At 43.7% G+C, this 13,745-nt stretch overlaps 2 protein-coding genes and 1 pseudogene across 12 annotated transcripts in view; 1 reads left to right on the forward strand and 2 right to left on the reverse strand.

Annotated features, from left to right (window-relative positions):
- Positions 1-6,333, reverse strand: part of KIF20B (kinesin family member 20B) — a 68,563-nt gene extending 62,230 nt beyond the window's left edge. For all 3 annotated transcript variants that reach the window (XM_062214450.1, XM_062214449.1, XM_062214451.1), the window contains exons 1-2: positions 6,247-6,333; positions 438-585 (exon numbers count right to left, since the gene is read on the reverse strand). In XM_062214450.1, coding sequence (XP_062070434.1) covers positions 438-584 — 147 coding nt within the window. In that variant the 5' untranslated portion in view covers position 585; positions 6,247-6,333. The remainder of the gene's footprint in view (positions 1-437; positions 586-6,246) is intronic.
- On the reverse strand, positions 3,802-4,088 carry LOC133776088 (small ubiquitin-related modifier 2-like; annotated as a pseudogene).
- Positions 6,334-6,495: 162 nt separating the features above from the next.
- Positions 6,496-13,745, forward strand: part of LOC133775721 (jerky protein-like) — a 70,446-nt gene continuing 63,196 nt past the window's right edge. For 8 of the 9 annotated variants that reach the window (XR_009868305.1, XR_009868308.1, XR_009868306.1 and 5 more), the window contains exon 1: positions 6,496-6,611. The gene's annotated coding sequence lies outside the window, so the exon portion shown is untranslated. The other variant, XM_062214205.1, reaches the window with a different exon arrangement.

A 13,745-nucleotide genomic window follows, 5' to 3' on the forward strand; every position in this document is an offset into this window, starting at 1 on the left:
ACTGCATCTTTCAGTGATTGTGATAAAAACCAAGTATTACATGAAAATCAGGATGCGAGAATAGCAAAGTCTAATTGATTACAATGTTTGAGAAGTTGTACAATGCCCAAAAGAAACAAATCCCACTAGTAATACTGCTGGTTTTACTTTTTTCAAATGGCTATGAGGTTAGAGCATACTAAGTTATTCACACCTACTCGAAAAGGAACTGCAAGTATTTATTCTGGCCTATAGCTTTCATGAAGAAGTTGCTGAGAATACAATGTTGCCTTAAACCCAGAAAGTATGGGAATCTCTGTTCTAGTCACAATAATAAGTGTACCCACACATACAGAAAGTATGGGAATCTCTGTTCTAGTCACAATAATAAGTGTACCCACACATAAACTTTTTCCATTCAATCAGGATAATCTTCATAATACTTTTCTTATACTTACCTCAGTCTTTGAAGCGACTAAGGAAAACTCGTGAGAGAGATCAAGCTTAATGCCATCAAAATTTATTTCCGAAGGCCTTGCAATTGGGTCAGCACTAAAAACATAAGATGGTCTAGGCATTCCATCTTGATTCAAATTAGACTCCATTCTGTAAGAATAACAGCATCTTCTTTAAGCATCTTTAGTAAGTCAGCATATAAGTCAAAGTTTAAAAAGCCTAAGAGTTGAACCAACTACTTCACCTCAAATAACTAGATATCAAACAGAAAATCTTAGACAACTTCATTGACAATGAAATGATCTATAAAAAAGAGAAAAGATCACACTATATATACAGATTCTGAATACAATAATATTAAACATATTCTACTACTGTTTATAAGATTTATGCTTTGAATAGATTCATCCAAAGAGATTTCATGACTAAGGGCAGTATAAAATATCCTTATTTTGCCTGATATCCTCTCAGAAATTAAATAGTAAAGAAATCATGGAATAAATTTTAACTTCGTGTTGTCTGAGTTACTTAGTGTTGTGTAAACATTGTTACTTACAGATTTGGCTTTAGTATTTAAACTCAGTTATCTAGAAAATTACTTTCAATTCAATGCGGTAAAAAGTAAAATAACGTATATAAACACATACAAAACAGTACTCGACACATTATAGGTCCTTAATAAATTAAATATGAAATAATGCCTCAGTAAACTATTACAACTGAATGAAACAGCAAAGTAAACTAAAGGTAAGCTTAAGGGTGACCTTACTTTAAAAAAAAATATCAAAAAGATACTGGGCCTCTAATATGTGCAAAATACCAAGGAGAAAGGGAGGACTTGGTGATGTTTGACAAGATTATAAAATATCCAGAACAGCAACTCTCAAACTAGGGTTCCTGGCTTCAGAAAGTAGCTCAAAAGTTTTTTGAGTAGACAAAGCTTCATGATTTCAGAGCAGACACAGGCCAAGCAACTGTGGCACTGAGTGTGCTGAGTCCAGACAAATAGATTTATTTGCCATCCAAATTTGTAGAGAAAATGTGTTTCTTTCGGTTTCAATCACTGTAATAGATGTAAAGCGGAAGTACAAATCTGGTGCAAAGTTAAAAAACAAACAAAAAAAGCCCATTACAACACCAAACTCAAATATTCATCCATTTTCTTTAAATTTAGCCCAGAAGAGCATACTGTTAGCCATTTAGTGTCTGCCTGGTATGAACATCCCATGAAACTGCACTCAACATCTGCTAGCCGCAAATAAAACCAGGGACTACCACGACCTCCACACTGCTGCAGCTCTTCAATATTCTGAGATCCAAAGACTCCCCAAGGCACTACAGAGCAACACCACTTAGACAAACAAGCCTCTTCAATGACTCTTCCCTCCCGCTCTGTCAATTTCCTATGCCCTATGACCCTTAGGTGGTAGCCTCTCACCATTGTCTAGGGAAAGGCCAAGCTGACAGGGACCTTCCCAGCAAGCAATCCTGTCAAACTGTCAAAGCCCTGTCCAAACAAAGCTTCTAGTTTACTATTGCCAGGCTGGGATCATATCTTTTTCATTGACCACCTCTAAAACTGTCAAAATTCTAACAGCACTGTTGGTTTTTCTCCCTAAAATACAAAAAGACTAAGGAAATTATGCATTCACCTTTAATAAAGCCCAGTAAACTACAAAATTAACTGTACAATTCAACAAAATTTGCATTTTTTTTTTCATTTTAAACAAGAAGTTTATTTAAACAACAAGATGCTTGATTTAAAGGGAAAACAAACTAGGATTCATTTTTTCTTTTTTTTTCACAGGCAGAGTGTACACAGAGAGAGACAGAGAGAAAGGTCTTCCTTTTGCCGCTGGTTCACCCTCCAATGGCCGCTGCAGCCGGCTCATTGCGCTGATCCGAAGCCAGGAGCCAGGTGCTTCTCCTGGTCTCCCTTGCGGGTGCAGGGCCCAAGGACTTGGGCCATCCTCCACTGCACTCCCGGGCTACAGCAGAGAGCTGGCCTGGAAGAGGGACAACCAGGACAGAGTCCGGCGCCCCAACTGGGACTAGAACCCGGTGTGCCGGCGCCGCAAGGTGGAGGATTAGCTTATTGAGCCGCGGCGCCAGCCAGGATTCATTTTTTTCAAAGAGTAATTTACTCCTATTAAAGGTAGATTGCCGGGGCTGGTGCTGTGGCACAGCTGGTTAAAGCCCTGGCCTGAAGTTCTGGCATCCCATTTGGGCGCCGGTTCTTGTCTCAGCTGCCCCTCTTCCGATCTAGCTCTCTGCTGTGGCCTGGGAAAGCAGAAGATGGCACAAGTCTTTGGGGTCCCTGCACCCATGTGGGAGACCCAGAAGCAGCTCCTGCCTCCTGGCTTTGGATCGGCGCAATTCCATCTGGGGCATGAACCATCGGATGGAATACCCCTCTCTCTCTCTGCCTCTCTCTGTAACTTTATCTTTCAAATAAATAAATAAAATAAATCTTAAAAAAAAAAAAAAAAAAAAAGACAGATTGCCCTACATGTAACAGCTACACACGAAAAGGTTATAAAACTGTCCTTGGTTTTACAAAGATAAATAAAAAACACCAAAATTCTGCAATCAAACAAGGTATGCAAGGATTTTATGTTGTCGTTTTTGGGGTTTTTATTTGTTTGTTAAAACAGTGAGAACACATTAACTTACTGGAATATAAAGATAAGAGCTGAATAAGTAAGCCACTATTGTAGAAAGGGGATATTTTCACAGAACCAGGATTTTTTCCGATTCCATCTCCATTTAATGTCAATCAAAACATACCATTGGCCTTTTAGTGTAAAAAAAGAGAGAAAGAGTAGGCCAGCGCCGCGGCTCAACAGGCTAATCCTCCACCTTGCGGCGCCGGCACCCTGGGTTCTAGTCCCGGTTGGGGTACCGGATTCTGTCCCGGTTGCTCCTCTTCCAGGCCAGCTCTCTGCTGTGCCCCGGGAGTGCAGTGGAGGATGGCCCAAGTCCTTGGGCCCTGCACCCGCATGGGAGACCAGGAGAAGCATCTGGCTCCTGGCTTCGGATCAGCATGGTGCGCCAGCCACAGCAGCCACTGGAGGGTGAACCAACGGCAAAAGGAAGACCTTTCTCTCTGTCTCTCTCTCTCTCACTGTCCACTCTGCCTGTCAAAAAATAAAAATATAAAAAAAAAAGAGAGAGAGAAAGAAAAGAAAAAATGCAATATGCTTATGCACATACACATCACTATATGTACAATAAAGGAATGGGAAGGAGAAATGAAAGAACAGAGAAAATTATGCTGCAGTGATGAGGACGTGATGCACTTTTCTAGATGAGAATGTGTTCCTGGTCTTTAAGGACAGAGTTCCAGAGTAAGCAGCGGATCCCTTCTCAGTAGACACCACCTGTTTGCCGTTGGGACACATCAATAGTATCTCTGTCTGTCATTTCCAACTGTGCCGGTGTGTCTGATTCGTTGACTGGCTGTCTCTCAAATCGGAATCTGATCTGCCTCCTTGACAATCCCTGTCATTCACAACAGATTTTTCATTAGTTTACTAACTGGTGTATGCCTCTTTATCTTAAACTGCACTACAGAACCATCCTGCCCCGCCGCCTTCAAATCAATGATTGTTGTTCTCAGTCTTGACTCCTTCCTTGGGCTTTTCATCATCCATGGCAAGCACTAGTCTCCTCAGCCGCTGCTTCACAAAAGAGGTACCACGTCCACACTGAACCAGCACATAAGCAGCATCCGGACTGGCAGAAGGAGGTGGCAATAGTGGATAAAAGACAGGGCACGCCAAGCTTCACATCTTTAGTACTTCTATTTTTACTGTATAATCACTGATGTAATGAAAATGGGAAAATTATTAAAGCATAGTTTGACAGAATATCTCAAACATGCAACTTATAGTTGAAAATGAACAAAAGGGGAACAAGGGGCAGGTGCCATGACATAGTGGGTTAAAGCTGCTGCTTGGGATGCCCACATCCCTTATTGGAGTGTGGGTTCAAGTCCCAACTACTCCATACTTCAGATTCAGCTTCCTGCTAGTGCTCTTGGGAGGCGATGGAGAGCGATTCAAGGACTTCGGTTCCCACCACCAAGGCAGCAGACCCAGATAGAGTTCCTAACTCCTGGCTCCAGCTTGGCTCAGCGCTGGCTGTTGGAGGAATTGAGAGTGAACCCGGAGAATCAAAATGCGTTCTCTTTCTCTGTCACTCTTTCAAAAAAAAAAAATCTTTAAAGAAAAGGGGTACATACTATAGCAAAAATTAATCACTTATCTGGAACATGGGAGAAAAGTTTGCAAAAACAATTAAAGTACTAACTTGACATTTCATAACGCAGATTTCCTGGAAATACCCACAAAACAAAATAATCTTGACTCTGTAGCTTTAATTAACTTGATTTTAAAGAATATTAATAAACCTTTCTTAAATTGTTGATTAAAACTATTTCTACAAAGCTATAATAAAGTAGTTTGTATTTGTCCATATGTTCATTTCCAATGAATAAACTACTTCCTAATATTTTTAAACTTTTGAGATACTGTCACTTCTTGTAATTTTAGATGACTTATGTACATGACCTTTCTAACTCGATATTTCTTTAAGGCAAGGACTTTGTCTTACACCATTCTGTATCTCCAACAACAAATTAAATGACTTATGTTGTGATAAAGACTCCCTGTCCAGTACCTTAAAAAAAAAAAAAAAGCCTTAAAAATAAATAAATAAATAAAATCTCTCTGGGGAAAGAAAAAAAAAACAAGGTCCTACTCTGTGAAGTTCTGTTAAGTGATGCTGTTTCTAGTGACTGCAGGGTTCAAGATTTAATTTCTCACTTCAAAAGACTATTCTCATGACTGGAAAACTCCATCTCCTCTCCAGGGAGGCTCCACGATTGAAGACTTAGGTGAAAAACCAGAATCTGCTAATGCGCGAGGTTTCTGAATCTGATCCACAACATACAACCTCCAAAAGGCTGTCCACACATAATTTATGAGTCCTTTCTATCAATCTGCAGCTTAAAATTTTGGGTCTTGGACATCTAATAAAATATATACACTGCTATACTGCTCCTGGGTGAACTGTATAAACACATTCCCTTGTTTTAAAAGAGAAACAGAGCTAAATTTGACCATCTTCCACAGAGATTCAGGAGCTAACTCACAAGACATGAACTTTGTCAGCTAGTCCTCACGGAGGAATATTAGAGAACTGTGGCCGACAGGAATCGGGAGCAGGATGAGATGGGGGAAGTCTTCTAAACTGAAAGACTACAGCAGCCACTGCCCAACACACCTCCTCCGGCTGGCCCTGCAAATCCCTTCATTGGCGAGCTCCAAGCGCTCCCAGGAACGGATGGAAATCAATTCAGATGGCGCATCCCAAACAGCGGCGTGTCAGCCGCCACGCAAACTACCCACCTGAAGGATTCGGGGACCTAGCTTTCGCAAGAGGCGCGACAACAGAAGCAACGACAGTAAAAGCATTACCCACTGGAAAGGGTCTACTACGTGCCAGCACTGTTTCCAGCAAGCTTAACACATTAGCATTTAATCTTCCCAAGAGTCCGAAGCGGGGACTACTATCACCGCCTTTTAACAGATACGGAAACCGGCCTACAGAGATTAATAAAGCCCCTTGCGTCACTCAGGTAATCGGCGGGAGAGACGAGATTTAAACCCTAACCCAAGTAACCTGGCTCAATTCTCGCCGAGCTCCACAGTGCTACTACGTAGATCCTTACTCACTGCAGCCGCTTCCCACCTCAGGCGCGCTATCTGCTCAGTCGCCCACCTTCCCCGAACCGGCTGACAATCTCACCTGCAAGCATCACCGGACCAGCCCGACCCTCAAGCAGCACCACGATGTTTTCGTTTTCAAATTCAAACAATGGCGGCTAGGGCAGCGCACTGAACGCTGGGAATGGGCGGGGCTTCCGGAACGCCACCGGCTCGAGTGAGGGCTTTTCAGCGGCTCCCGGAAGAAGCTTTCAAATGTGGGGGGCGGGTCTTGGCTCTCGAGGTGACCAATGGGCGGAGGCGGACTCGTGGGCGGTCCCGGTGCGGAAGGTCTCGCCTCCCCCCTGGATTCCTCGCGGAAGCGAGAGGTGCCACCCGCCCTGTTGACTGGGACGCTGGTCTAGGATTCCATCCTTGAGACGGTGGAGACTTGGTGAAGGACGGGAGGTGAGCTGCTGCCAGCACACTTAGTCCTGAGACTCCCCTAAGGACGGACCCGATAATGGCGGGCTAGCTCCCCCTCCCCACGGTCGTATCCCTGCGGGCCCTTAAGAGGGACATTCTGGCATCCAGAATTGATTCCCCCGCTGCAGGTGCCTACCTGTCGTCGGCAGCGGCTTGCATGGACGAAAAACAGATTTCACCCGGAATAGATTTCTATGAACGTTTTCTTATTTTTTTTTCCCCCGCCTTTTTGAAATGATAAAGCCGCCGTGATCATCTCAGGAAGGCACGGTCTTGGCAGTGCCCCAAAGGAAAGCGCCAGGCCGTCCGGCTCCGCAGCTTTCCGAGTGACCCTCTGTGTGAGTGTGGCATTACCACATGCCTGTGACAAGTGTTCACCACCTAGGCAGTCCCCGTGCGCTTTAAAGAAAGACAGTTAACTGCTAGCTTGAATCGGGCTTTTAGCTTTGCCAGTCATGGTGCTAAGTGTATTAAATGGATCTTCTCACTGATCCTGAGGGCAACCCTTGAGGTAGGTACTGTTATCATCCCGTTTTATAGATTCGGAGGAAACTGAGTTTGCAACATTAATTAATATGCTCAGAGGCAAACAGAGCCTGGATTTAAAAATAAGCGGAATGATTTGGGGCCCCAGCCTCCTACATGTGACCTTACTTTCTGCTGTTTTTCTTGGTTCGAAGCTTTTTTGTAACATTTAATGAGCTTTCTTATCATGCTCTGTTATCTCCCTTGGCCTACCCCTTCCCTCATTAACTTCCTGTAATCTCATTCAATGTGCCTTGGAAACCCAGAAAATAACCAAAGGTGAGGTGAGCCAGGTTGGAGTAGAGAAGAGGATCCCGGAAAAATGAACAAAGAAAGTAGATGTAAAAGGAAGAAAGGAGGGAAGATAAATAGAAAACCTGGGTTTTTCTGTCCAGGCTGGACTAGTGTTTAGTGGAATCTGTCAAAGGGTCCATTGCTCCTTCTGGCAGATATAGCCCTAACTCGATGTTTTTGGTTGTTCTTCCCAATTTCCTGTTAATTTTGCAGATTCACACACCATAAGCCCTTTGTGTGCTACACTTATTTCTTTTTTTTTTTTTTTTGGGGGGGGGGGGACAGGCAGAGTTAGAGAGAGAGACAGAGAGAAAGGTCTTCCTTCTGTTGTTTCACCCCCTAAATGGCCCCTACAGCCGGCGCACTGCACCAATCCGAAGCCAGGAGCCAGGTGCTTCCTCCTGGTCTTCTACGCGGGTGCAGGGCCTAAGTACTTGGGCCATCCTCCACTGCCTTCCCGGGCCACAGCAGAGAGCTGGACTGGAAGAGGAGCAACCGGGACAGAATCCGGCGCCCCAGCCAGGACTAGAACCCGGGGTGCTGGCACCACAGACGGAGGATTAGCCTAGTGAGCCACGGCACTGGCCCAGGTGCTATATTTATTTGTTTGACCAATATTTACTGAAAACCTGCTATGGATCATGGGCTCTGCTACGGCACAGTGGAAGCAGTGGATGAGGACAAGCATAAGGACACTGACCCTCAAGGGGGTTACATTCAAGTGGGGGAGAATACAAGTATTTGAGAAATTCCATCTATACCCTCTGGTTTGAAGGAAATGTTCCTGGAGCTTTAAGAACATGTCATGGGGGAACCTGAGCGCATAGTGTTTGATCTGGATGCTCAAGGGTCATTGGCAGTTAACTATGTAAAAAAAAGGGGGGGGGGGGCACATCATACCAGGTGCAGAGAAGGGGAGGAACTGAAAATCCAGTGAGTTTTCTGTCATCTTGTTCCAGCCACCAACAGTTGAATGTTTCAGTCATGCAGTTACATGGCTTGACCTTGAAACACTGTTGTCTTCTGGGTCACTACGCTCTCATTTTTTACTCCAAATATCACTACCTACCCATCTTAGTCTGCTTTTCTGTTTCTTCTACCCATGCTAAAAATTATTGGAACCCTCAGCACTTGGCCCTGAGCCTCTCTCCCTGTGGCTTAAATAACATCTTTATAATGGTGATTCCTAAATTCCGTATCCTTCCCAGTCCTCTCCTGAGCTCCCACCAGATGGAAATGCCCGAGTACCTGCTGAACATCTCCCACTGAGTGTGTAACACGTGCCACTAATCTGTTTTGTGTGGGACTCTCAACTCTCACTGATTTGTTTTGAGATTTATTTATTTAAGGGGCCAGCATTGTGGTATAGCAGGTAAAGCCACCGCCTGTGATGCCAGCATCCATTTGGGTGCCTGAGTCCCAGGTGCTCCACTTCTGATTTAGCTCCCTGTTAATGCACATGGGAAAGCAGTGGAAGATGGCCCATGTACTTGGACCTCTGCACTGTGTGGGAGACCTGGAAGCAGCTCCTGGCTCCTGGCTTTAGACTGGTCCAGTTCCAGCCTTTGAGGCCATTTGGAGAGTGAGTCAGCAGATGGACGACCTTAATCTCTCTCTCTCTCTCTCTCTCTCTCTCTCTCTCCCTTTCTCTCTCTCTTTCTTTCTCTTTCTTTCTCTCTCTCTTTCTCACTCACTCTCTATGTAACTCTGCCTTTCAAATAAAGTATTTAATTTAAAAAAGATTTATTTATTTAAAAGAGTTCTGAGAGAGAGAAAAACAGATCTTCCATCTGCTGGTTCACACCCCAGATGGCTGCAACAACCTGAGCAGGGCCAGGCTGAAGCCAGGAGCCTGGAACTCCATCCAACTCTCCCACATGGGTACAAGGGCCCAAACACTAAGACCATCCTCTGCTGCTTTTCCAGGCACATTAGCAGGGAGCTGGATCAGAAATGTGCAGCTAAAACTATCTGGTGCTCACAGAATGTTGGCATTACAAGCAGGGGCTTACACTGCTGTACCATAGTACAGGCCCCAGAACTCTTTTCACTGCAGAACTCAAACCCTGTCCTCCCTAATCCTCTCGATCTCATGACACCACCAAATATCTATCCAGTTCCTCAAGACACAGCAAACATCTTTGAATCCTCTTTTTTCCCTTGCCATCCTCAGTCCTCTTCATAATCCAGCACATCTCTTGTACTTTTACATAATAAGTGAAGTAAATACCCCTTTCTCATCGCCCAAACCTCCACAGCCTCCCACTGGTCTTCCTGCTTCAAGCCATGTTCTCCTCCCCAGTGTTCTTCCTAAAGCAACCAAGCTAATCTCAGAATGTGAATAATCACATCATTCCCTTGTTTAAAGCCTTTCAATAACTTTCTGGAATAAAATCTTAATGTATGTTGGTGGATGGAAAAAGAAAAGTGCAAGAGAGTACAGCAGCCCCCATTTAGCTGTGGTTTGGCTTTCTAAGGTTTCCCTTACCTGGGGTGAACCCCAGTCCTAAACACACATGGTGAGGATGCGAGCTGAGTAGCTCAGTGCTCCGTCATAGTGCCTCTGTCATTTCCCTCACTTCATCTCAACGTGTAGCCATTTGTATCAGCTCCCATCACTACTGGAAGGTCAGTGAGTATGGTACAATATGATATTTTAAGACAGATCATGTTCCTATAACTTATCGTAGTCTGTTGCTATAGGTCTATTTTACTATTGTTGTTCATCTTACAGTGCCCAATCTGTAAATTAAACTTTATAGTACTATCTATGTGTGATATGATGATACATATTTTTTGGGTTTCATCCACAGTTCTTGGCTCATAACTCCTTCTCCAAGGCAGGACAAAGAAAGTGGAATTTCTCTTCCCCAAGGCATGTCATAGAAACCAATCTTTCCCTGCCTTTCTGTCTTGGAAATGGCCACAAAGAAATTCTCTGAACTACCTTATTTAATAGTTGTTCAGAAAACCCCTGTTTCAGAAGAAATCCTGCCCCATACCCAGGAGAAAGGAAGGCTGCATAGAGCTGCAGGCCAGGAAGTGTCTGAGCAGATAAGCCCTGCTGGGTGTCTGCATTTAGTCTGTTAGTCATGCCTTCTTTGTCCAATTGCATTTCTACACAGTTGTCCATGCTTCAAACTTGCATGTGCAATGAAGTCTCCATAAAAACCTAAACGACCAGGGCTGCATGAGTTATAGACAACTGAACATATGAAAGCTTGCAAGAACTGGTCCACTTGCTTTGAGGATGGCACAGCCAACCTCTCTGAAGATAGAAGCTTCTGCACTCAGGACACTCACAGATCTCACCCTACATATTTCTTCATCTGGCTGTTTATATGTAGGCTGTATGTGTGTTTTGTTTTTTTTTTTTTTGTTTGTTTGTTTGTTTTTAAGATTTTATTTATTTATTGAAAGGGAGAGATAGAAAAGTCATCCATCCACTGGTTCACTCCCCAAATGGCCACAATGGCCAGAGCTGAGCCAATCCAAGCCAGGAGCCAGGAGCTTCTCCTAGGTCTCCCACGTGGGTACACTTGGGCCATCTTCCACTGCTTTCCCAGGCCATGAGCAGAGAGTATGATCGAAAGAGGAGCAGGTGGGACATGAACTGACGCCCATATGGGATGCTTCAAGCAGAGGCTTAGCCTACTATGCAACAGTGCCAGCCCCTGTATTTAGCCTTCAAAATATCCTTGAAGTGTGGTGTTTCCTTGAGTTTTGGGAGCCACTCCAGCAAATTAATTTATTAATTAATAAATTACCCCTGAAGAAGGGGTAATAGGAATCGAATCTGTAGCCAGTAAGTGAGATGTTCTGGAGACACAGTCTTGCAACTAGGCCTGAAGTGGAGACAGTCTTTTGGGATTGAGCCCTCCACCTGTGAGATCTGATACTGCTTCCAGGTAAATAGTGTTGTGCTTACTTTCTGGTGGGGAGAAATCTCCATGCATTTTGGAATCAAAACTGATCAATGTTGTGAGTACATAGAAGAAACTGAATCTGAATTTGTTCTACTCAGCATGTATAAGAAAAAACATTGATTTTTTGGGTTCAGTGCTATCTATAATTTCAGACATTCTCTGGGCTCTTTTTTTTTTTTTTTCTTAATACCATTTATTGCTAAAAGGAACCAGAGCTCCTTGGAGAGGAACTTAAAAGGTGAGTCTAGCACATCCTTGTCATGTCAGAAAGCAAAGACCTTAAAGATTAATAAGGTCATTTCAAAAGGACATTGAACTTGACTTAAAGGGGCTCCCACTAGCCACATTTACAATAATTTGAGTATCAAAAAGAATAATGATGCTAATAGAATAAAAAGTCAGTGTTTTGAAAATCCTCTCTTTCGGGGCTGGCATTGTGGCCTAATGGGTTAAACTGCTGCCTGCAATGCCAGCATCCCATATGGGCGCCAATTGAAGACCCTGATGCTCTACTTTTGATCCAGCTCCATGCTAATGCACCTCGGAAAGCAGCAGAAGATGGCCCAAGTGCTTGGGCCCTTACACACACATGGGAGACCCCAGAAGAAGCTCCTGGTCCCTAACTTCATCCTGGCACAGTCCCAGCTGTTGCAGCCATTTGAATAGTGAATCAGCAGATGGAAGATCTCTTTCTCTGTCTCTCCCTCTGTCTCTGTAACTCTGCCTTTCAAACAAATAGAAACTCTTTTTAAAAAACTCCTCTCTTTGTAATATTAAAATGAGAGGTCACAGGGAGAGAAAGGGGATAAAAATGAAAACCCCTTCTTTGTGAGAGTGCCACTTAATAAAGAAAAAGAAATAATAGATAGAAAAACCCATAATTCATAATATAAAGATTGATACAAGTAAGCTGGTGAATTCTAAAATCAATGAAAGAAACATGCTAAACCACTGGCTGAAAGGTTGTTAAATTAGAGCAGGACTTTAATGCAACCTTCAAGAATCACCCAGATTGTTTCTTAATTGTAAAGAGAAAAGATAATTTACAAGGAAGAGATTCATTAAACGTATCTTAACCAAGTGAGGATACTTGGCATTACCATTAATAAGACAGCGTGTCATCTGATACCACGTGTGCCAGAAAGATTTGACATGAACCTAATCAGGAGAAGATAATCGGGTTCAGGGAGACCTAAAATGTAGAACATTTTATGAGACAAATGTCCCACGCTCTTCAAAAATGTCAGTTCTTGACAGAAAAATAAAAACAAGATGAAGGGTTGCTTTAATCAAGAGACACAAACTAAATTAGATTTGTGTGTCTTGATTGGTTTTTAATTTTTTTTTTTTTAGTTGTATTTATTTGACAGAGTTATAGGTAGTAAGAGAGAGAAACAGAGAGAAAGGTCTTCCTTCCATTGGTTCACTCCCCAAATGGCCGCCACGGCCAGCGCTGCGCCAATCTGGGGCCAGGAGCCAGGTGCTTCCTCCTGATCTCCCACATGGGTACAGGGCCCCAAGCACTTGGGCCATCCTCCACTGCCCTCCCAGACCACAGCAGAGAGCTGGACTGGAAGAGGAGCAGCCAGGACTAGAACCCGGCGCCCATATGGGATGCAGTCGCCACAGGTGGAAGATTAACCAAGTGAGCCACGGCGCCGGCCCCAGTTTTTTAATGCTTTTTAAAAACATTTCATGGACAACAGGGGAAATTTAAATATGGACTACATAATAGATGGTTCTGAATCAGTGTTAAATTTTCAGTATGTGGTGCCAGCATTATAACACAGCAGGTTAAGCCACCATCCCACATGCCATATGGATGCAGGTTCAAGTCCCAGCTGCTCCACTTCCAATCCACCACCCTGCTAATGTGCTCAAGAAATCAGCGGAAGATGGCCAAGTCATTCCAGGCTCCTGGCTTCAGTCTGGCCCAGCTCTGGCTGTTATAGCCATTTGGGGGATGATCCAGCAGATGGAAGATCTCTCTGTCTCTCCTCCCTCTCTGTTAACTCTGCCTTTCAAACAAATAAATAAACCTTTTTAATTAAAAATTATCAGTAAGTGATCAATTTGTGATAATGCAGAAAAATGTCTAATACTGGGTGGTTATTTCTCAAGTGTTTAGCAACAAAGCATCACAGTGTCTGCAATTTACTTTCAAAAGATTTGGCAAGGGGCCAGCATTGTGGCACAGTTGGTTAAACTGTGCTGGTTCAAATTCCAACTGTTCTGCTTCTGATCCAGCTCCCTGCTAATGCACCTGAGAAAGCAGTGGAAGATATTACAGGCTCCTGGCTTTGGCCTGGCCTAGCCCTGTCGCAAAAATTTGGGACGTGAACCAGCAGATGGAAGCTCACTCTCTGTGTTT

Source organism: Lepus europaeus, chromosome 17 (genome assembly GCF_033115175.1).
Source record: "Lepus europaeus isolate LE1 chromosome 17, mLepTim1.pri, whole genome shotgun sequence".
In the NCBI taxonomy this organism is placed as follows: Eukaryota; Metazoa; Chordata; class Mammalia; order Lagomorpha; family Leporidae; genus Lepus; species Lepus europaeus.